The sequence below is a fragment of the Coregonus lavaretus genome (assembly GCF_964263955.1).
Source record: "Coregonus lavaretus genome assembly, chromosome: 39".
Taxonomy (NCBI): domain Eukaryota; kingdom Metazoa; phylum Chordata; class Actinopteri; order Salmoniformes; family Salmonidae; genus Coregonus; species Coregonus lavaretus.
In genome coordinates, this window is record NC_140026.1 from 17,539,079 (window position 1) to 17,564,326 (window position 25,248).

Here is a 25,248-nt window from a genome sequence, read left to right on the forward strand (position 1 = left end):
GCTGGGGTGCAAATGAGCAAAATAAATAACAATATGGGGATGAGGTAATTGAGTGGGCTAATTTCAGAAGGGCTGTGTACAGGTGCAGTGATCGGTAAGGTGCTCTGACAACTGATGCTTAAAGTTAGTGAGGAGATAAGAGTCTCCAGCTTCAGAGATTTTTGCAGTTCGTTCCAGTCATTGGCTGCAGAGAACTGGAAGGAATGGCGGCCAAAGGAGGTGTTGGCTTTGGGGATGACCAGTGAGATATACCTGCTGGAGTGCATACTACGGGTGGGTGTTTCTATGGTGACCAATGAGCGGAGATTTGCCTAGCAGTGATTTATAGATGGCCACATTACTGTGTACCACTCTCCATATTTTCAAGCATAGTGGTGGCTGCATCATGTTATGGGTATGCTTGTAATTGTTAAGGACTGGGGAGTTTTTCAGGATAAAAAAGAAACGGAAATGGAGCTAAGCACAGGCAAAATCCTAGAGGAAAACCTGGTTCAGTCTGCTTTCCACCAGACCTTGGGAGATTAATTCACCTTTCAGCTGGACAATAACCTAAAACGTGAGGCCAAATCTACACTGGAGTTGCTTACCAAGAAGACAGTGAATGTTCCTGAGTGGCTGAGTTACAGTTTTGACTTAAATCTGCATGAAAATCTATGGCAAGACCTGAAAATAGTTGTCTAGCAATGATCAAAAACCAATTTGTCAGAGCTTGAAGAATTTTGAAAAGAATAATGGGCAAATGTTGCACAATCCAGGTGATTAGAGACTTAACCAGAAAGACTCACAGCTGTAATCGCTGTCAAAGGTGGTTCTAACATGTAGTGCCTAAACTGTATTGTACCCTAAACTGATGACTTGATTTACAACACTACAGTTTATTTACTACAATGATTATATATGTATTCCTACTTCTCTTGATTGCATCCTTATACAAGTACCTAATCTTATGTTTCCACTCACATTGAGAAGGCAATGCAGTCTCCAAACGGAGTCTGGCTTGACCTCCAAAGACAATCCTCTTAGTGATAACATGCAAGTGCTGAAATCTGCAACTTTGTGACTTTCTGGTGTGGGTGCGTTCATAAGGAAGATAAATCACTTGCTCTCTGCAACGCTTAGCACCCTCGCTAACTATTTATGTCCTCTCTCTCTCTCTCTCTCCCTCCCTCTCGCTCCAGCACCACCAAAGTTTTTGAGAACCCCCAATGACCAAACGGGCGTGCAAGGAGGTGTGGCATCATTCATCTGCCAAGCGACGGGAGACCCACGCCCCAAGATCGTTTGGAACAAGAAGGGGAAGAAAGTCAGCAACCAGAGATTTGAGGTATTAGGTCTATTGTTCTGATGTAAAATGCTCGACAAAAATGGGAATGCTCAACAGTGCTTTTGGTACCCCATCCCCCCCTCCCGTCCCCCTCCAACCCCTAACAGATAATCCATCCCCCCGCTCTCCCAAATCACACGCCCGCCTTTGCCACCACGCATGAGCAGGCTTTAAAAATCAAGCTGTCCCAGCCATCTAACATGCATGAGTTTTAATGAGCAAGTACACAGCGATCTGGGACATATTTGTAATTAAAGAAATACAGAAAGAAAGATGGGGAGTGAAAGAAAGATAAGGGGGAAGAAATGGTGACCCATATACCTATATTAGCATCATGCTGCATTTGGCTGCCTTATGCAAAACGAGAGAGTAGTAGCTCTGTGGTTCAAAGGTCTTTTGCTTCATGGCGTCTTTATCTAAATGCATGTCCCCCGCGCTGTTTTGTTTGGCTGCAAGCTTTGATTTGTCCTTCTTTTTAATCGCCATGACAAATAACACATCATCTCCAAACACTGATAAGATTTCTATAAATGTCTGTGTCATTCCTTTTCGGAGTGTATCATAATGTGATATGAACAAACACCTTCCTCTCTCCGTGCCATGCTTCTACTCAGCAGTAATGGCTTATCTGGGTTTGGAGAGTCTTTGGCGTCTCACACATCGGGCAGGAATCGAATCTTATCACAGTTCATCAAATTTGTGCCGCTGCACGTGGTGAATGCTAACGCGCTAGCTCGCTAACTCTCCCATTGCCGCCGTGAGGCTTGCTTGCCACTGCCGCCGCCCTTATTCCCCCACTCACTCACGCGGCCGCCTCCTCATCCCTAACAAAGGTAATTTCCCTTTACAGAAACACTGAGACTTTTTCAACCCCATTTTCTTTCTCTTTGAGTTTGAAATGGGAAAGGGAGCACTTTTACTTACCATCATCACGCGCTCTTGCAATGATTGCCCAAATGTGCCCTTGTCGCTTGGCCACTGAACCGTCAAGGTGTTTTGTTCAACTAACATGTGAAATGATATGCTCTGAACTGTATCAATGAGTGTCGGGGCCGGCCTTTCTCCGTGTGTGTTTGTGCACGTGTGTGTATGAAGCAGAGGTTCTTAACAGTCAACTCTTTTTTTTAAAACCTACCAAAGATTGCTTAAAAATGAGTTATGATACAGGGCTTTCTAAAAACAGTGAGTATACAGCATGGAACGATAGCTGTAAAAGCTACAAAACACCCGTTTGTAAACATTTTATGTGTCGTCTGTCCAAAACAATTGGTCATGTCTTTTTGTACTACTATCACGTCATGGTGATGACAATTGTTCGTTACTGTTTATCAAACCACGTATAATTGTTTGTTATTGTTCTGTCCCATTGAAATATATAAGTAGTGTGTTAACTTTAAGAGTGGGGCGAACCAAAATGTACATCAAATATAAAACACACATAAAAATCCAAATTATTTGTTCTGGCTGGCCAATAAATACTTTCCCATTCTTAAAGTTAGTTGGCCACTTTGATTATCTTTCCAATAATTAATACACAAGATCAACTTATATTTTGGATCCAAAGTTGATGTCAGAGAGCTGTGAGCCATCTTTGAACTTACAATACATGGCCAAAGGTATCCTTCAAATTAGTAGATTTGGCTATTTCCGTCACACCCATTGCTGACAGGTGTATCAAATCGAGCACACAGCCATGCGATCTCCATAGAACAACATTAACAGTAGAATGGCCCATACTGAAGAGCTCAATGAATTTAAACGTGGCACCGTCATAGGATGGCACCTTTCCAACAAGTCAATTAGTCACATTTCTGCTAGAGCTGCCCTGGTCAACTGTAAGTGCTGTTATTGTGAAGTGGAAACATCTATGAGCAACAACGGCTCAGCCGCAAAGTGTTAGGCCACACAAGTTCACAGAACGGGAACGCCGAGTGCTGAAGCGCGTAGAGCGTAAAAATCGTCAGTCCTCAGTTGCAACACTCACTACCGAGTTCCAAACTGCCTCTGGAAGCAACGTCAGCACAAGAACTGTACATCGGGAGCTTCATGAAATGGGTTTCCATGGCCGAGCAGCCGCACACAAGCCTAAGATCACCATACGCAATGCCAAGCGTCGGCTGGAGTGGTGTAAAGTTTGCCACCATTGGACTCTGGAGCAGTGCAAACGCGTTCTCTGGAGTGATGAATCACGCTTCACCATCTGGACCAATCTGGGTTTGACGGATGCCAGGAGAACGCTACCTGCCCGAATGCATAGTGCCAACTGTAAAGTTTGGTGGAGGAGGAATAATGGTCTGGGGCTGTTTTTCATGTTTCGGGCTAGGCCCCTTAGTTCCAGTGAAGGGAAATCTTAATGCTACAGCATACAATTACATTCTAGACTATTCTGTGCTTGCACCTTTGTGGCAACAGTTTGGGGAAGGCCCTTTCCTGATTCAGCATGACAATGCCCCTGTGCACAAAGCGAGGTCGATACAGAAATGGTTTGTCGACTGCACAGAGCCCTGACCTCAACCCCATCGAACACCTTTGGGATGAATTGGAAAACCGACTGCGAGCCAGGCTTAATCGCCCAACATCAGTGCCCGACCTCACTAATGCTCATGTGGCTGAATGGAAGCAAGAGTCCACATACTTTAGGCCATGTCGTGTATATTATGTTTAATCTTCCAGTACATCACTAGATAAGAATAACATGGATATAACTAATAATGGCTCTCTGAACACAACTGCTCTGGTAATAACTATACCAGTGGGTAGCCAATCATAAGCACAAACAACAGCATAACTAGCCATACAAAACATGCTCAAGAGTCACAATGATGTCATTATCTACATGCTACAGATATGGTATCTTTTCCTCAAACACATACAATGCGATACACACGTGGGTTCTATATCCATTGCTTGAAAATCCATCCTCTCCTTGTCTCCTCCCCTTCACCTGTTCTTAATTGAAAGACATAACAGGGGAAACAATTTGGTGGAAGCTTGTTCAGTCTGGCTTTCACCTGGACACATCTTTCAGGGGAAGAGGAGAAGGGTGGATGGACTGTTTAGACAATTGAGAAAAGAGCGATATACTCCCAAACACTCACTCAAATAAGGAGCTGATGTTAGGGTATACTAGCCATTGCAGCTTTCATAGTTTTCTGATGGGAAGCACAGTGTGTTTGTCACCATCAGTTTTGTAGGCCAAATGTGTTTATACTCTGCTGCAGGAGCGGTTGTAATTACTCTGCGCAAACTTCCGTCACCGATTGTGAACAAAAAAACTCCTTTAACATATCTTGTTTCTCGCACCTGCAGGTGATTGATTTCGATGACGGCTCTGGCTCGGTGTTGAGAATTCAGCCCTTGCGTACGCCCCGAGACGAAGCCATATATGAGTGTGTCGCCTCCAACACTGTTGGAGAGCTGACTGCATCTACGAGACTCACTGTTTTACGTGGTAGGTGCTGCTTTCTCCACAACCGAAATGCTAACTCCTCTTCCTTTAACTCTCAGTTTCCTCAACTAACCAGGTAAGCTAGACTTTCTTTGTGTCTCTGTCTGTCTGTCTGTCCTCTTTGTTTTCTTTTTCTCACACTTTATTGTACACGTAGTTTAATCTCAGGTTTGCCACAGTATTCCACTCATGTTGAATTTACTGACTTAATTGATCTTATTCCATTAGCGATATAGCCAAATACGGATTTTCTAAGTCAATTAACACATTTTCATAGAGTTTCCTGACACGATAATGAAGATGCTGGTTGAGTTATGCGAAGTCGTTTTCTATTTCTGGCTCTTGGTGTTCTAATAGAAAGCTGAGTACTATTCAATTCAGATTTCATTTTACTTATCTGCTCCTGCTTTAATATTCACTTAACTGGAGAGAAAGGTATGACTCTTTGAATCAGGTTTAAAACTGATGAAACAACAGATATGGCTCAAATATATGTAGCTAATTTCATCAAATTTTTCATGAAATATCATACTTTAGATTTTCTAATAGTTTTACTGTAACCTAAATAAATGAGATTCCTATATTTGGTTGTAACTTTGTAATACTTACAGTTACTTGAGATAAGGATGTGCAAATTCATGTTTGTTTACTTTGAATACTGACAGCAAAAATTGCTCCCAAATCTAAAGTTATCTGCTGATACCACAATCATAACCACTACCACATACTGTACATATAAAAAGCAAATGTATATCTTGATTACACACAACATCCTATTCAAACGTAAATTCTCACTAGCCCCGGACTCAAAAATACATTGTACTTGTAGACCTATCTCTCTAAAGCAGAGACTTGCTATGCTCTGAATGGAGAAATGGCTCTAAAATGCCTTGGCACTCTGAATGAGGTGTGCTCCATTATCCCCCACAATTACACAACAGCTCTCCACCAATAGAAAAGTGCCGGCTCTGTATATTCTCTCTGAAGCGCCTTGTCCTCTCTTCCTTATCACCACCACCGAGACGAACAAAAAGCCCCTGGCATGGTCCCCAGGGGCCCATTGAAAAGGAAAGGTGGCAGATTCTCAGCAGCCTCTCCCCTGTTTACACTATGTCTGCGTGTGTGTGTGTTTATGTATGTGTGTAGAAACACAATAACATGTACACATGCACACGCACACGCACACACACACACACACACACACACACACACACACACACACACACACACACACACACACACACACACACACACACACACACACACACAGACAGACAGACAGAGAGAGACCGGTGAAGGAAATGAGTGTCACTGCATCTGCTTCACTGAACCTGTGCCTCTCAGCTCCAATGCCAAGGCATTAGCATGTATATTACCATTCCATTTCACTTTGTCCCTAGCTATACCTACCCCTCCTTGTATCCCATCACCGGTTTGAAGGTGAGCGATGCCGCATCTGCCGCAGCAAAAAGCCCTTCCTGTGTTGCAGTAAAGTGACGCTCTCTGGTCAAGGCAGATGAGAGTATCGCTCTCTCACTCACTCATGCAGAGACCCAGGTATACACACACTTTCACATCCCCATCTATACAAATCCTCAACAGACCTGCCAATTTCTACCTGAATGAGAATATTCACCCCAAACTTGTTTTGGGGGGTGCTTTACACCTTTTCTCTAGAATGTCTATGACCAGCACAACCAGCCAAATTCAAACATTGTCGAAGTTGTGTTTCACAACGCAACTTCTTTTGGAGGCCTCATGTCTTATTCATGTAGTCTACTGAGCTGGGATGCAAGGATGAGCTTTTACCTTAGGGGGCAGGGTGGTGGGTATAGTTTGAGGACAGTGTAAGGCTAGTGTACTTTTACAAGGTTAAAGAACAATACATAATACATAACACAAAAAGCCATAGAGATACCATTTTCTTTCTGCCTTGTTCCAAAAATACTCTACGTATCTCTGACATGGTTCTGGATCTCCCTTGGAGAATACAGTATGTCTGTATTTGCACGGTAAGATTTATTTGGGAAATTCCTCTGCCAGGTACTTTATTTGGGGCTTGATACCACCAAAAATTCAAATCTGAGTACAATCTGTCGGCGTAGCTAGGATCTTTAGAGATTCTCTATCCCACCTTGTATACCTCTTGTCGAGACGCTACAGCCACACACAGCCGCAATAGATACATAGATACATAAACTAATCACCAGATGAAGACACTACTAATCCAGTGATACATATAAAGTGACTGTTCATTTAGTTCATTTGAGCTCCAGTGGCCTGTGCTAGGAGATTGGTTAGCAGCTGTTTCTGGTAGCTTGCTCCAGGAGGAGATAATGGATAATTCCATAAAGGGGGAAAAGTAACATTGTTGTAATTGCCACAGTCATGAAGCGTCAGCGCTGTGAGGTGAAGGATCCAGTGGCAGAGATATTAGCATTTGGATGGGGTGCGGACTTGATGGGAAATGCTATTAGCAATGAACTTCCCGGGCTTAAAGAGAGAAAGTAATTTGCATGAAAGGCGAACCGCTAGCATAATGATGTTCGTACCCGGAATCTACTTGTCCAATGAATGAGGGGCCTAGTTTGCATATTGTACTTTTTTCCCCTTCAATCTCTTTCTCCCTCTGTTTTGATTAATTCAGAGATGACTTAAGTCATATGCGATATGGGTGTTTGAATTAAGGTTGTCTGATTTGAAATTGGAATTGGGAAAGGGTAGGAGATGAAGGGTGATAAATGATTTAAAGAGAAGCAGATCAAATGGGGCAGGAGTCATAGTGTAGTTTTGATACCATGTATAGTATAGAGTACCACAGTATGAGTCATAATACCCATAAAACCTAGCGGTCAAACAGGGAAATGGTTCCAATTGTTTTTCCTCCATTCATTTTTCCCATCAGGGATTTTAGAGTCACTTAAAATAAATGCTGTGTTTCGTGTAGGCTTACCCAGGTGTGACGTTTTGAAGACTGTGTAAATCTCTCTAGGACAATGTGACTTTTATCAATATTATTTGCCTGTATTTACAGCAGGACATTTTGCATATTCCCCCAGGACATAACAGCACGTAATAAGACATAGATCCTCAAAAATGTTTAGTTGATTGCACCAGCCAATATGTCAGCCAAGTCTCCATACTCTATAGATGGAGAACCATACGTTTGTCATTCTAATCTATATCCATTACATGTCAGCTGGAGCAATTAGCTATAGTTTCAATAGTGGGGAATTCAATTAAAATAATTGCCTTCCCATGTAGGCACCCAAACAAAAGCACATACCTCATTTTACTTAGGCAGCACAATCGTATGCTATTATCACGTGGTAAGGCTGTGTCAATTTTCTTCACTGCAGATTCAGTCGTGAATAAGGAAGTTAAGGTATCCATATATTCCCATTTTACTGTGAACAGCCATTTCTCTCGCTATCCTCACATACAGAGTTGTGCTGATGTGCTCAACTTGATAGTAAGAGTGGAAAATAGAAAGTCTCTCTACTGTGACGGAAAAAAGCCATAAACAAAATCCATAATTTCCGTTTGTAAGGAGTGGTGCAGGGTGCTCTCGCTCTCGCTCTGTAAAAGTGACCACGTAGGATTCTCTTTTCACCCATAGCCAGAAGAAGCCTATAGTCTATAGCTTAGGTTGCATGCTTAACTTTCTACACTTTGCAGTCTTCTGACACTCAAGAAGAGTATAGTTTGAATAGTGCATATTCATAATAAGGAATGAGAAAATTCCTCAGAAAACAAAGGCTGAGTTTAAACAATTATTGGCAAACGATCTGATCTGATTGGTCAAAAGACCAATAGTGGAAAAATATCAGAAATTGCCTGTGTAAACGCAGCCTAAGTGTATGAAGGAATGAAGTACATCTGCTTCTGTATAGAGAGGAGGAAGATAATATAGTTCCACCCACATAAACCAATAAGAATGTCCATTAAAAAGTGATTTGTGTGTTGGTACTGTGTGTATTTGTACGTCTTACTGGCATAAATTCACAGCAGTGATAAACTTAAACCAATGTTCCCAGTCTGAAGTTCAGAGTCCTATTCTTTAATATCTATTCTTTATTGTATCATTCCCTCGAGTTGCAGTGCCCAGACTATGCTTGCTTTTTAAATCCAACAAGGAACAGAATATGTCTAGACCAAGAATATTCATAAGCACCACACAGACATATCACCATTTTCTTTTACTCCTCTTCACCATACTGCATTGCATGGATTTGCATTTCAAGTCCTTTAGGAACTACTTTTCTGTGTCATGATGTAGGGTCTTAATACTAATTATTCACATTACTTTGTTTCTTTACTCTGTACTCTACTCTGTATCTCAGGTTGTACTTCAAACAAGCACAGCCTGAAAGAAAAAACAAAACATTGACAGAGCGCTCAAATTGCTTGTGAAGCAAATAGCTGGCTCAGCTGTCTTGGACTGCCAGAGCAAGGCATGCAGTGAGGGCGAAGCAGGTGGCTATTGTAAAATTGCAGAGCCTGGGATCGCTATGCTTGCAAAAGGCAATGCAGGAGGTTAACAAGGCAGCATAGGGGGCCAGGAGCGAGAACACTATTCTGTTTGGTTCACCGGCAAGTTCTGTAGACGCCAAGACCCAGGCCACAATTTAGAAGACTCGGAACACTCAATTGTGCCGCAGAAGTACTTTTTTCAATAAATAGGGGCTTTCAAAATCCCGCTGACTTCAACCCAGGTGAACTCCTTTTGAGGGGAAGAATACGGAAGAATTATGAAGTGACCGAGACAGCAGTTTTAAGTGTAGCAGAAGTTCTGTAACCTTATTTGTGCATGGGTGAAAAAATAACCCCCATCATCCCATACTCTTGTCTGAGATGTTTGACCCATTCATAGTTTCCTAAATCAGCAGAATTGTACATTTCTTTCTGGTTTCCGGGCAGTTGAGGAACAGGTGGAGCGTGGCAGTTGGTTATTTCCATGAGGGCAAAAAGTAGTCATTTGTAGGGAAATTCCATCAGGCCTAATTGAACAGACACAGATTATTTAGATTTCCCATTTTGGATTTTCATTACACCCTCTTCTAAACTCATCCGTAGACTGAGGTATTTTATCAATATTGTCAGATTGTCCCTGTCTTCTATAAATCTGTCCAGATAGATAGCTTTTGCAATATGTACGTTTTTCAATCAACCACAAGCCTATGAATGATTGTAAAAACTGTGGCGACTCTGCACATTATAATATAAATCTGCTGGCCAAAAGAAGAGTCTTGTATTGGCTCTCCCCTCAATTCTAAATCTCCCCAGTCTCGTTCATCACCAAAAATGGAACAGATAATGACAAGTTATTTATGAATGTAATTAAAAAGATTGAATCGACTGTCCTCAAAGATATTGATCTCTCGGCGGATTATAATTATCTAAATTTCTCTGCTTAATTAATCGAGGGGGTGAATCGGTATTTGTACAGTACTGAGCATGATTTAAGACGAAAAAGAGCACTGATGTGTTGTTTAGCAAGAAATTACCCACGTTTGGCTGCTAACAAGATGGATGTGAGGCTTTACGGTCCAATAGCGAGTGTGAAAACATCTGCTGAAGCCACAAAGGGACTGGGATTGCACTGTGAAAATGATAGATAACATGGTGGTCAGGATGACACAGTATCTTTTAAATAAAAGTAAACACAACCCCCTATAAATTAATCATTATCGATTCGGAGAGATGGGGCCAGTTGTTTTCTGCTTGGTGCTCCCAGACATCATGCAGTGTCCTATTTAACAACCTCAGGTCGCAAAATGGGGGGCGCAATTAGTTGCTTAATGATTTTAAAATGCTAATGTCTTGTCACATCTCCTGGCAACAATTATTTTACTTGTTAATGTCCCCAAAAGGTTAGAGAATACTAAAAAACAAAGCCAAGCAACTAATCTCATACATGGACACGCCAGACAAGGTCTTTTACAAGCAAATTTCAAGGCCTAAACATTCCAATACCCAAACAGTATACACTGAGTGTAAAAAACATTAGGAACACCTGCTCTTTCGATGACATAGACTGACCAGGTAAATCCAGGTGAAGGCTATGATCCCTTATCCCTTATCCTTTATATTGTAGTAGGTGCCAGGTGCACCGATTTGAGTGTGTCAAGAACTGCATCACTGCTGGGTTATTCATGCTAAACAGTTTCCAGTATCACCACCCAAAGGACATCCAGCCAACTTGACACAACTGTGGGAAGCACTGGAGTCAACATGGGCCAGCATTCCTGTGAAACGCTTTCGACACCTTATAGAGTCCATGGTGTTCTTAATGTTGTGTATACTTAGTGTATTATGCCCATAAGTTCTACCATTTTGGTGAGAGATACCTATCTATGATCATACTGTAGGTTTCCTTCCACTAATGACACTACCATACAAGTCAAAGGACGTGTCAGGAAATGAATAATAGCTCAATCATTTAAATGATCTCCATTAGTTCTGTAGCTCTATAACATGTCACGAAGCTGGAGAGGCTTATTTTAAGCGTATAAGTAGCCACCTGCACACACCAGTCACAGTCGTCGAATTGACAAGGGGCTCTTTGGTGGAATTTGTCGTCGTCGTCATCGTTACCGGGGAACATTCCGTGGGCTGTGGAGACTTAAAGGTCGTAAAGTGGGAGTGTATCAGTCTGAGCCAAGGATTCAAGGGGTGCTAATGCAGGCGCTTCACTTTGATCTTGGCCATACTCAAGTCATTTTCTACTAGATTAAACGGGCACATCAGGGTCACTCCTAATGCATCTAATGATGCTCTCGAGAAACCTCTTCAATCCTGCCTACAAGGGTATCGCTAATTAAAGCCAAACAGCTTTAGACTGCCAAAAAAAACAGGTATGGGACAGATAGCCTAACTTTAGTTTAATTATTTCTTTTTTTACATACAATTAAAGGGTTATTTAAAATGTGTTAAACAAAAGCATTTAAGTTATTTGCAGGGCCACATTACATCGCTTGCTCATTCCACAGATGTTTGTGGCTGTATAGAATACATTGAGAACAAGTCTCTCAAACCAAAAGTTTCCCACAAGTTTCAAACTCACCTTTCAAGGTTCAAGTGTCCTATGACTAGACCTTGAGCCTAGAAATAGCAATTTATGTGATGCATGCCTCAAAACCACCCACGTCCTGTGGAGACACCCCAACTTCTGCTGCAGTAACTTTTGTCTGTTAAATTGAAAAGCATGATGTAACTCGGTTCCATTAAGGCCTGTTGGGACCCAAGTTGTCCATTCTTGTTAGTCCAAGTATGAGTAATCTAGACTTTCTGCAGCAAGCTCTTAGCCCCAGTCATTTCAATAATTTATTTACCATTTTCCTTTGGCCATTTACGGAGCACTGCCATTCTCAGGTGGACATGAACTTGTATAAAGTCTGTTTTCTCAGACATAAACCGTAGATATCCTCTGGAATATACATCAAGCTGATACCGTGCCCAAATGGTCGAGCACTGAGCCATGACCTGTAAAATATCACAGTGTTGTTATACTAAAATAGTTGAAGTTCAGGGAGAAGATTTTGGAAGAGTTCTTATATTTGAGAGCATGGCTTGCCTTACATCAACAAAACCACCCTGATTTTTAACTAAACTTTAGCACATGCTCTTTTAAAAATGTATCTGCTCGCAAAAACCTGCCCGGCCTGTTTTACACCTAAAAACAAATAGATGAATAATGCAAGAAAATAATGTGCTTTATGCACAGTTCACACCAGGTGATTAGGAACACCTGTTTGACCAAACTGACCCGGCTGTTTCTGAATGTAAGGTACATGAAGGTTAATGAACCAATACGATATCTCACAGGCCGACCTTCTGTCTTGTTTTCCTAACCAGCAGGGAGGCTCACCTGGTCTCCGACACTCCCCTGGCCACCTGCTGGGACGGGCTCCTGGCCTGGGTCTCTGTCATCGCTCCCTATCCAGATGTACAGTGCATTCAGAAAGTATTCAGACCCCTGGACTTTTTCCACATTTTGCTACATTAGAGCCTTATTCTAAAATTGATTAAATTGTTTTAATCCATTCAGAGACTTAATCCATTCGAGGACATTCAGAGACTTGTCCCAAAGCCACTCCTGCATTGTCTTGGCTGTGTGCTTAGGGTCGTTGTCCTGTTGGAAGATAAAACTTCGCCCCAGTCTGAAGTCCTGAGCGCTCTGGAGCAGGTTTCAATCAAGGATCTCGCAATACTTTGCTCTGTTCATCTTTCCCTCGATCCTGACTAGTCTCCCAGTCCCTGCCGCTGAAAAACATCCCCACAGCATGATGCTGCCACCACCATGCTTCACCGTAGAGATGGTGCCAGGTTTCCTCCAGACGTGATGCTTGGCATTCAGGCCAAAGAGTTCAATCTTGGTTTCATCAGACCATAGAATCTTGTTTCTCATGGTCTGAGAATCCTTTAGGTGCCTTTTGGCAAACTCCAAGCAGGCTGTCATGTGCCTTTTGCTGAGGAGTGGCTTCCTTGACCAAGGCCATTCTCCCCCAATTGCTCAGTTTGGCCGGGCGGCCAGCTCTAGTAAGAGTCTTGGTGGTTCCAAACTTCTTCCATTTAAGAATGATGGGGCCTACCGAGTGGTGCAGCGGTCTAAGGTACTGCATTGCAGTGCTAGAGGCATCACTACAGACCGGGGTTCGATCCCGGTCTGTATCACAACCGGCCCGTGATCGGGATTCCCATAGGGCGGCGCACAATTGGCCCAGTGTCGTCCAGGTTAGGGGAGGTTTCAGCCTGGGGCTCTCGCACTTGTGACTCCTTGTTGCGGGCCGGGCACCTGCAGGCTGACCTCGGTCGTCAGGTGAACAGTGTTTCCTCCTACACATTGGTGTGGCTAGCTTCTGGGTTAAGCGGGTGGGTGTTAAGAAGCGGGTCATGTTTCGGAGGACACATGACTCGACCTTCACCTCCTGAGCCAGTTGGGGAGTTGCAGCGATGAGACAAGATCAAAATTGGGGAGGAAAAGGGGGTAAAATACAAAACAAAAAAAGAATGATGGAGGCCACTGTGTTCTCGGGGACCTTCAATGCTGCAGACATTTTTTGGTACCCTTCCCCAGATCTGTGCCTCGACACAATCCTGTCTCAGAGCTTTACAGACAATTCCTTCAACCTCATGGCTTGGTTTTTGCTCTGACATGCACTGTCAACTGTGGGACCTTATATAGACAGGTGTGTGCCATTCCAAATCATGTCCAATCAATGAATTTACCACAGGTGGACTCCAATCATGTTGTAGAAACATCTCAAGGAGGATCAATGGAAACAGGATGCACCTGAGCTCAATTTTGAGTCTCATAGCAAAGGGTCTGAATACTTATGTAAATAAGGTATTTCTGTTTTTAATTTTTTATACATTTGCACACATTTCTAAAAAAATATATTTGTCATTATGGCGTATTGTGTGTAGATTGATGAGGATTTTTTTATGTATTTAATCCATTTTAGAATAAGGCTGATTTAAGTGTCTTTGAATGGGGTAAGGTATTAGGTGCCAGGCACACGGGTTTGTGTCAAGATCTGCAACGTGCTAAGTTTTTCACGTTCAATAGTTTCCCGTGTGTATCAAGAATGGTCCACCGCCTAAAGAACATCCAGCCAACTTGACACAACTGTGGGAAGCGTTGGAGTCAATATGGGACAGCATCCCTGTGGAACGCTTTCGACACCTTGTAGAGTCCATGCCCCAATGAATTGAGGCTATTCTGAGGGCAACTCAATATTAGGAAGGTGTCCTTAATGTTTTGTACACTCAGTGTATATCACACAAATACATGATGCTATACACATAAATACACATCAATACACATCAATAAAGTTAAAATGCAGTTCTTCAAAGTAGAACATATAATACATAGCCTAATTGGTTTTAAGCAGGTACAATAACAGACACATTAAAACATGAGGATAATTAAATTAATGAAAGTCCTCATGGCATTAAGCGTGAAATCCTCAAAGGGCATCATCACAGACAGGAAAGCATCTTCATGAAGGAAACAGCAGTACTGCGCTGTTTATGTATTCCTAGCCACAGCTTCTTTATTTACAAATGCTTAATGTGCTCAAAAGGAGAGAATGGAGGTTGATGGACTGTTAAAACCAGAGCTCCCGAGCGTACGCCTCTCGGATGATGAAGAAAAAAATGAAGAGACTCGCATCTCTGCTTTGTGTTTGGCAAATAGCTCAGAGCTTTTTTGAAGTAGCTTTTCGTTTTTCTTTGCACGTCCTCTGAATATTACTAATCATAACAGGAAAAGTGCTGATGGCAGATAAGATGACGAATAAGACATTTTTTCCTCACGCTAAAAAATGAGGTTCCGTTTTCTAAGGAAAATTGATTCATCACTCAGGGTAACAGACAGCAAATGGAAAATGCTAAGTGAAAACCTAAACAGGAGAGAGAGAGAGAGAGAGAGAGAGAGAGAGAGAGAGAGAGAGAGAGAGAGAGAGAGAGAGAGAGAGAGAGAGAGAGAGAGAGAGAGAGAGAGAGAGAGAGAGAGAGAGAGAGAGAGAGAGAGAGGCAAACAGAAAGCGGTATAGGGAGGCAGCGACTACCTATTTTACCTCTATAAACTTCTCTCTTTTCAGCTTTCCCTCCCTCCTGCCCACCTCCATGCTCCCTCTAGGTGATCTCCACCACTCAAAGGTAGTACATCTGTCTGAGCTGATGTGCAGTCTGCAAAGCTGGGCGAGCATTTGAGTGAAAACAGAGCTTTGTGCCTGCCTGGCCAGGCCTGTGGAGAGATGTAGACCATATGCAATGGCCATCTCAGTCACCAGATCTCAACCCAATTGAACACTTATGGGAGATTCTGGAGCGGTGCCTGAGACAGCGTTTTCCACCACCATCAACAAAACACCAAATGATGGAATTTCTTGTGGAAGAATGGTGTCGCATTCCTCCAATACAGTTCCAGACCCTTGTAGAATCTATGCCAAGGTGCATTTAAGCTGTTCTGGCTCATCGTGGCCCAATGCCCTATTAAGACACTGTACGTTGGTGTTTCCTTTACTTTGGCAGTTACCTGTACATCTCTGTTGCACTTAGGTCAGCTGATGTAATCTAGCAGCTAGACATCAATGGCCATGACAGATTGGTGACTGGGGCTACAGGGACTGCAGGCATGGAGGAACAGTGTGTGGGGTCAGTTTAGAGGGGCTGGCCTACAGAAACCCACCACTTCCCTATCTGTCATTCTGCAATGGAAGGAATTTTTGGCTTGGCAGGAGCAGTGTTCAGTTCGGTACAGTGAGATTTCTGCGAGAGGCCATTTGTCCTCGTGATGAACCCCTCATATTAAAAGAGCAGTCATTTCTCCTGGTAGACAACACCTAGCATTTTGCATACATTTATGTGGGAAAAAACGTTTTCAAAACATAAAATCAAAATCAAATCAATTTTTATTTGTCACATGCGCCGAATACATCAGGTGTACACTTTACCGTGAAATGCTTACTTACGAGCCCCTTCCCAACAATGCGGAGTTAAAAAGTACGAAAATATTACAAAAATTAAAAAGGAAATAGTAACACAATAATAAAAGAACAATAACGAATCTATATACAAGGAGTACAGGTACGGAGTCAATGTGCAAGGGTACGAGGTAGTTGAGGTAATTGAGGAATAATGTACATAATGTAGGTAGGAGTAAAAGTGACTAGGGAATCAGTATAGGTAATAAACAGAGTAGCAGCAGCGTATGTGAAGAGTGTGAAAGTGTGTCTATGTGTGAGTGTGTGTTTGTGGTGGCAATATACATGTGCGTATGTGTTTTGTGTGTGTGAGCGTATGTAGTGTGTGAGTGTATTTGTATGTGTGTTTTGGAGTGTCAGTGTAGTAGTATGTGTGAGTGTGTGGGTAGAGCCCAGTGAGTGCGCATAGAGCCAGTGCAAGAATGTCAGTGCAAAAAACCAAAGGGGATCAATGCAAATAGTCCGGGTAGCCATTTGGTTAAGTGTTCAGCAGTCTTATGGCTTGGGGGTAGAAGCTGTTCAGAGTTTCTGGATGGCCGTATGCACTACCCTCTGTAGCTCCTTGCGGTCAGATGCCAAGCAGTTGCCATACCAAGCATTGATGCAGCCAGTCAAGATGCTTTCAGTGGTGCAGCTGTATAACTTTTTGAGGATCTAAGGGCCCATACCATTTATGTGAGCCATGACCAGCCTTTCAAAGCGTTTCATGACTACAGATGTGAGTGCTACAGGGCGATAGTCATTCAGGCAGGTTACCTTGAGGTTCTTGGGCACTGGGACTATTGTGGTCTGCTTGAAACATGTAGGTATTACATACTGGGTCAGGGAGAGGTTGAAAATGTCAGGGAAGACACTCGCCAGCTGGTCAGCACATGCTCTGAGTACGCATCCTGGTAATCCATCTGGCCCTGCGGCCTTGTGAATGTTAACCTGTTTAAAAGGTATTTTTCACATCGGCTATTGAGAGCGCTATCACATAGTCGTCCGGAATGGCTGGTGCTCTCATGCATGGTTCAGTGTTGCTTGCCTCGAAGCAAGCATAAAGGTATTTAGGTAGTCTGGTAGGTTGGTGTCACTGGACAGCTCGCGGCTAGGTTTCTCTTTGTAATCCATAATAGTGTGCAAGCCCTGCCAGTAAAAGAGGCTCAATGTTATTGTTAGCTAATCGGTTTTAAACCTCCTCTCTATACATAGACTCCTGGACTTTTAAATGCAAGTTTTTCAGTGTCATCCTGAATGAAGAATGACTGGGAGTGTTCGTCTGTGGGTGAGCTTTTGGAAAATAGAAAATAAAGCAGCCAATGATTAATTGATTGACTCTGAAACAGAGTCCCCATAATCTTATGCATTAGCCAAGTGCATTTTAATAGCAAATAAGAAGCATTCAATGAATTATAGAATCTCAAAGGGGATTTATACAGGAAACAATCAGTGGAGAGAGCGAGCGGGGAGAGGATGCTATTTCTCACTGAGACAGAATGGCAGAGACCTGAGGTTAGAGAGCTTTCTTCTCCCCCCACCCTCTAACCTTTCTCTCTCTTCCCCACTCTCTCCGTCTCTTCCTCTCTCTCTGTCTCACTTTCCCCCTTTCTCTCCCTCCCTCCCTCCCTCCCTCCCTCCCTCCCTCCCTCCCTCCCTCCCTCCCTCCCTCCCTCCCTCTCACTGCTAAAGAACTTCCCATGCATATTTGTAATGGGATACCTAGCCTCTTGTCAGAGCTGATACATTACGTTAATGAACAGACCGGACACAATTTCACAACTCATCATATTCAACCCCACAGGCGATGGAGGAGAAGTTGAAAATGCCTCATTTTCACAATCAGTCCCAGTGATTTTCACAAATTAACTTTGTGGTCTGTAAATTAACTGTATCATTTTTAAGAGGAACATTTGTTGTGCAGGGTACAGTTAATGCTCTTCTCTGTTTGGGAGGCATGGGCTCCCGAGTGGCGCACCGGTCTAAGGCACTGCATCTCAGTGCTTGAGGCGTCACTACAGACCCCCTGGTTCAATTCCACGCTGTATCACAACCGGCCGTGATTTGGAAGTCCCATAGGGCGGCGCACAATTGGCCCAGCCTCGTCCGGGTTTGGCCGGTGTAGGCTGTCATTGTAAATAAGAATTTGTTCTTAACTGACTTGCCTGGTTAAATAAAAAATACCACAGTCCCTTACTACTGTACTTGGAAATAGGCAAAGTAATCATTTTTAATCCTACTGTACAATTGGTTTATTTGCCTTTACTGTCTGCTTGTAGGACCTTGAATACACTCACCACTGACAACTATAACACCCGTAACTCAGTTACATACTGCATACATAGTATCAGTGCTTCCCAAACCTTACTGTATAGGGCCCCAATGTCTGCTAATTTGTCTAGACGCTGTCCATTATTCAAAGCATGGCGCGATAACACGACTATCAACACCAGCTGTACTTGGCTCACTGTACCAAATACCTGATACTGTTTACCCAGGGTCACCCAAACCCAGTTGTTTACACAGCCGAGTTAACTGGGCCAGGGGCTTTCATGGCAAAGTTGAACTATTCATTTGCTTTCTAATCCCCAAGGGATTAGGGAGCACCTGCATGTCAATTGTTGGGAAGATTTTATTTAACCCACCCCCCCTTTATTATTTGCTTTAAAGCCACTAGCGTAGTATTTTCACCAATCAGATGTTATCAAATGTGGACGACTTCCCACGACGTAACATCAATGCCTTTGTGTTAGTTCCTAGTTTCGAACCCCCCCCCCCCCAAAACAAAAAGACTGGAGCCCAAAACACCCTGCTGTGTTTTAAGGCAGTCCGCGGTTGACTGTGAGCTTTGTACTGGTCTACCAAGTACAAACCTGAATTATATATTTGGGAAATCCCCCCTGCATGCTGTGCCTCGTTTATTAAGTGCTGGTTATGAGGATTGCGTCTGCCATGATTGTATTGGTACTTTGACGGTTATCTAATGCCTTTTGATGCAAGGAAGCTTATTGGGGGATGTAGCTAGTCATGATGTCGAGAGAAGCATATAATCTGATATTGTATAGGATGGATTTAAATTCCTACATTTAATGCCCTATTAAGATGAATAGGATGCTGCAAAACACCCATATAATGCTCATTCAGTAACCTGATCTATCTGACTTATCTTGAAGTAAACATCAAATACTATTTTGTGAACTTGTATTGTACTGTATTTGGTGTGTGCTGTCTTGGATTATATGTAGTGCTCAATCCCAACCTTGAGAACCTTGCATTCGGTGGCAGTTCTGACTTGTGTTGCTCTGCATGGTTTGCTACAACAGCCCCTCCATGAGATACTTGACTCCATTGATGGTCAAAGGTCATCACTTTCACTTGCATCTTAAGTATTCCAAGTATTCTGTCCAAGGTGACATTGAGATGTGGATAAAATGACAAGGAATCCAACAGAATCCCATAATAGGGGGGGATCAAGTTCCAGTATGATGGCCATACATGTTATTAAAATGTTCTCAGTCACTGAGTCTTAAACAAGTGTGTGGACAGCAGTGTGTATTGAAGGTGTAAACTACCGGTCAAAAGTTTTAGAACACCTACTCATTCGAGGGTTTTTCTTTATTTTTACTATTTCTCTACAATAGTGAAGACATCAAAACTATGAAATAACACATATGGAATCATGTAGTAACCAAAAAAGTGTTAAACAAATCAAAATATATGTTATATTTGAAATTCTTTAAATAGCCACCATTTGCCTTGATGAGAGCTTTGCACAATCTTGGCATTCTCTCAACCAGCTTCACCTGGAATGCTTTTCCAACAGTCTTGAAGGAGTTCCCACATATGCTTAGCAGTTGTTGGCTGCTTTTCCTTCACTCTGTGGTCCGACTCATGCCAAACCATCTCAATTTGGTTGAGGTCGGGGGAATGTGGAGGCCAGGTCATCTGATGCAGCACTCCATCACTCTCCTTCTTGGTAAAATAGCCCTTACACAGCCTGGAGGTGTGTTGGGTCATTGTCCTGTTGAAAAGCAAATGATAGTCCCACTAAGCCCAAAGCAGATTGGATGGCGTAACGCTGCAGAATGCTGTGGTAGCCATGCTGGTTAAGTGTGCCTTGAATTCTAAATAAATCACAGACAGTGTCACCAGCAAAGCACCCCCACTCCATAACACCTCCTCTTCCATGCTTTACGGTGGGAAATACACATGTGGAGATCATCCGTTCACCCACACCGCGTCTCACAAAGACACGGCTGTTTTAACCAAAAATCTCCAATTTGGACTCCAGACCAAAGGACAAATTTCCACCGATCTAATGTCCATTGCTCGTGTTTCTTGGTCCAAGCAAGTCTGTTCTTCTTATGGGTGTCCTTTACTAGTGGTTTCTTTGCAGCAATTCAACCATTAAGGCCAGATTCACACAGTCTCCTCTGAACAGTTGATGTTGAGATGTGTCTGTTACTTGAACTCTGTGAAGCATTTATTTGGGCTGCAACTCTAATGGTAACTCTAATGAACTTATTCTCTGCAGCAGAGGGCACTCTGGGTCTTCCATTCCTATGGCGTCCTCATGAGAGCCAGTTTCATCATAGCGCTTGATGTTTTTTGCGACTGCACTGGGAGAAACTTTCAAAGTTCTTGACATTTTCCAGATTGACTGACCTTCATGTCTTAAAGTAATGATGGACTGTCGTTTCTCTTTGCTTATTTGAGCTGTTCTTGCCATAATATCATCAAGGCAAAGGGTAGCTATTTGAAGAATCTCAAAATATAAAATGTATTTTGATTTGTTTAACACTTTTTTGGTTACTACATGATTTCCATATGTGTTATTTCATAGTTTTGATGTCTTCACTATTATTCTACAATGTAGTAGTAGTACAAAATAAAGAAAAACCCTTGAATGAGTAGGTGTTCTAAAACTTTTGACCGGTAGTGTATGTTGTGATTGAGTAGCTTGCACTGATGTGCTATAAGTAAAGACAAGTCGATTGACATATCAGTATTGCAAAACTCCTAGTGGCCAATAACAATTTATGCCCAAGAACTAGCCTAATCTCTCTTTTACACACACACACAACCATTATCCTATTCCACACCTTTAATCGGTTGTGATGCGTTAAAAGTGTTACAATTCCTGCTTTACAGGAACTATTATCTGTTTAACACAAATAAACACAAAAATGTGAATATATATTTTGGGTGTCACAAAAGCATCATTTAGGTTATAGCTTTCCTGTTCTAGACAGTGCCAGAGACAGAAGGCCTTGAAACCAAGATGTCAGCAGTGTGAAATTGTTATGACTGTTTTATATTGTGTCAATCCTAAACCCTTTATTAATTCTCTGCTTCCCCCACGTGTTCTGCTTGAAACATGAATAGTAAATTAATTTAGAAATTAATTAATTTCATTATAGGATGGATATAAATTGCATTAAAGCAGATTTCCTTTGGCCAAAATAACCCGGGAAGGGTACGTTTATGAGGAAAATCTGGTTTCCGAGACCTCTCTTAGCCTGTCACTCTATTTCCTGTTTCAAAGAAGCTAATTAAATCACAGTCAAACATGGACACACTATTTTCATGCAACTTCAATACAAAGTGATTTTTGCTAACCCTGACCCTTTTCCTAACCTTAATCTCAGTTTCCTAACCTGTTACGTTAATTCTCCTAACCTGCTACGAAAAAGTCACTTCAGTATCGAAGTGGGGTGAGAAGATGTCACAATCGTCATACGAAGCAGACCAAGGCGCAGCGTGATATGAGTACATCTCTTTAATAGTACTTTAAACAATACACAAAACAACAAAACGATACGTGAAGTCCTCGGTTATACAATACAAACCAACACGGAACAAGATCCCACGAATAACAAGTGCACAAAAGGCTGCCTAAGTATGGTTCCCAATCAGAGACAACAAGCAACAGCTGATTCTCGTTGCCTCTGATTAAGAACCACCCCGGTCAACATAGAAACACATAACCTAGAACAGAACATAGAAAACGAAACATAGACACTACACAAAGAAACTAACACCCTGGTTCAACATACACGAGTCCCCAGAGCCAGGGCGTGACAGAAGAGTGTTTCCTCAGTCAAACATCTGTGCATACTTGTCAAACGGCACCAGATAAATCAGGCGTATGAGCAAGAGAGTGATATCGCAATGCAATTTCACCTCTGTAGAGGGATATAGATTAAATAATGGAGAAATACAGCTCTATTCTGTCTATAAAAAGGCTCTCTTTGAGGTGGAACTGTCACATTTTGGAATATTCCAAACCAGCTGTACATTGCTGATAAAGCAAAGGTGGGTAGATTTAGAGGCCTGTTGTCATTGATATGCTCGGCTGTAAAAGATCACCTTTTTACCGTGGTGAGAACTGCACCTTGTAAGTAGAGTGGGGGGGAAACAACAACGGGAGCGTGAAAGATGTAGGGGAAAACAGAGAATGAGAAATAGAGAGACCGAGAGAAAAGGAGAGCAAATGGCGTCATACGATTAGCACAAAGAGGAATTTGTTAATCAAGAACTCTTATATTTGGTCGAGTAATTTAGTTTGAGAGAAAACAAAAGCATAATTAACAGTTCCGCCTCGAATGCCAAAGACAACATAATTGAATACATCAGTTGAGCTGGTGCAGAGAGAGGAACATTTTGTTGAAGAGGATTCAGGTTTGCCATTTAGCGGATGTACTAACACGTTTGTATTGAACTTTATGGTAAATGTAAACAGTTTGTCAAAGTAGAGCGAATTATGCCGTCATTGTACAAGAAGCGGTCCTATTCAATTCCACACAACATTGTTTATTTTTCTTCAAATGTTTGTCTCATCCAAAGAGCACCTTTAGGTAACATACTGTAGTCCATTGCCAAACAAAATAAACACTGTTCTTCCATCACAAAATAATACAAAATCCTAGTCATGCTATGCTGCTACGTAACCCTCTGGGTCACATGCAGTATTGAAACAGAGGGGCTGGAACAGATTAACTCTATAATGTTAGTGTTGCACGGTCCGTCCTCTTTGTCAAAAGGAATTTACCCACACGTCCCACACTGTTGAACATCTGCCAGTGTCCTGGGATTTTGGTCAAGTCCTGAGTGCGTCATGGCGCCAGTCATCCTTAGATCGCCTTTTCTGGCAGATTGTTTCGGCCTGCAGATTTCACTCCCTTCATCTATGTCCTGAGAGATGATTTGTTACATGATTTATCCCATGCTCCGGCACCATTTTTCATACGCCAAGACCATTTCCATTTAATCCTCTCCCGAGGTCACTGCACTCTGTCTTTCATTCTCTCGTTCCCTCTCTCTCTTTTCTTTTCTTTTATTTTGCCTGCACTTGTAGGTCACTATTGTCCAAGTCCATAAAGCAACCAATACTTAATTAGAACCCATTTACAATGAATGCCTAATCAGCAAGCCAGGCCCAACTCGATGATTGTCATTGGAGGAGTGTTACAGAAGCAAAAGAGACAGTTAGTTAACATTACTAACCTGGGGATATTCTTCATCTTCCAGGCTGTTGCTTTATTTATTTTGCGCTTTGATAGTAGATACATTTCTAATCAGTGTGCCTTAACTGCACATTACACACTATACTGCGAGAAGAAAAGGCTGTGGTTGACGCAAATAGTTTACTGTCACATTTAAAAGGAAATGGGAAATGTTTTGTGGCCTTTTTGTGCTGGCTGAAAAACCTTATCTCGGGAAGACCAAGAAGACTAAGAGTGCATCCTAAGCTGGGCATGCTGTACAACAAAGCTAAAAGGAGTGAGAAATATCAAACAGATGGGTGTCATACTTGAAGAGTTCCCCCACCGACATTCCAGCATTCCAATAATCCGCGATTTTCAGACGAGAGGGATTCCCAAACAACAATGCATCTCAGCACACTCTTTCTCCTGCGTGGCGTCACAGCAACTGACCTGTGACTGCCCCTTAAGTAGATTGTATCCGCTCAAAAATGTCCAACAAATATATCTTATTATGGCCTGCAGGGATTTTCCCAGAAGAATAACCTCAAGCCCGGGGTGAAAAGTTTAGTTCCGCCTGGGGGAAAAAAGCCCTGACTGGATCCAATCCCTGTGCGGCAGGCACGGAATTAAAGCCGTCTTTATGGATTCATTTTTTGGGGAGAGTCCACCGCACCGCAGCAATGGCTTATTTCCTTCCCTCAAATCCCTTTGTACTTGTTAGGTAAATTTGGAGTTGAATGCAGTGTGATTTATAGAAACCAATACCCTGCCATCGCTGTATTAGAAGTGTTGACTGACAGATTTACAAAATATTCCACAACCCAATATTCTAGTCAGGATCATGTGAGGGTGACAAAGAGTGCCACACTGGAAGTGCACACTTCCTGACTTCCTCTCCCCAGGTCAGGTGTTTGGAGTGTCAACAGGAAGCTGTCCGTCAAAGAAGTGGTTTCTAATCGTTCTGTAATTCTTCTGTCAACGTTGAGCAAATATAAAGTGGCAGAACTAGACATCCAGCCCCTTGGTTCAGCTGCACTGTCACCTCGCTGTGCTAATGAAACGCTTCCCATCGAGATTAGGCCCTCAACGTTCTGTAAACAGGGTTCCCCCTCCTCCCTCCCTCTATACAGCATTACACAAACTGGGCTAAGTTGGTCGGGTAAACAGTAACTAATCACATCCCAAATGTTAGCCTGGTCTGTCGAGATACAATTAGACAGATTTAATTAGCGGTCCTCCCAAGGAGAATATTACTTATGTTGGTCTGTTGTAATTACATGACTGTGCAAAGGGTTGTCGTGCCTGGGCGTTTTCTGAGCGTTCTTTGGGGTTAGGAGAGAATGGTTTGGTGGTGGCAGTTGAGACATTTACAGGGCTGGTTAGTGTTGCCAAATGAGTTATTTTTTAATATAGTTGTATGGCTACCCTTATCATCGTGGATAAGCATGTTGTTAGGGAGACACTGCGGAGACATAAGAGTGAACGATAGACATAATTTGCTAATAGCCTGAGCTTATG

General features: G+C 42.5%; 1 protein-coding gene across 1 annotated transcript in view; it reads left to right on the forward strand.

Moving 5' to 3' along the window:
• LOC311113246 (receptor-type tyrosine-protein phosphatase delta-like) overlaps nucleotides 1-25,248 on the forward strand; it is a 609,241-nt gene that overhangs the window by 490,567 nt on the left and 93,426 nt on the right. Inside the window, exons 12-13 of the mRNA XM_084156451.1 lie at nucleotides 1,179-1,324; nucleotides 4,634-4,775. Of these exons, the coding sequence (XP_084012577.1) occupies nucleotides 1,179-1,324; nucleotides 4,634-4,775 (288 nt within the window). The remainder of the gene's footprint in view (nucleotides 1-1,178; nucleotides 1,325-4,633; nucleotides 4,776-25,248) is intronic.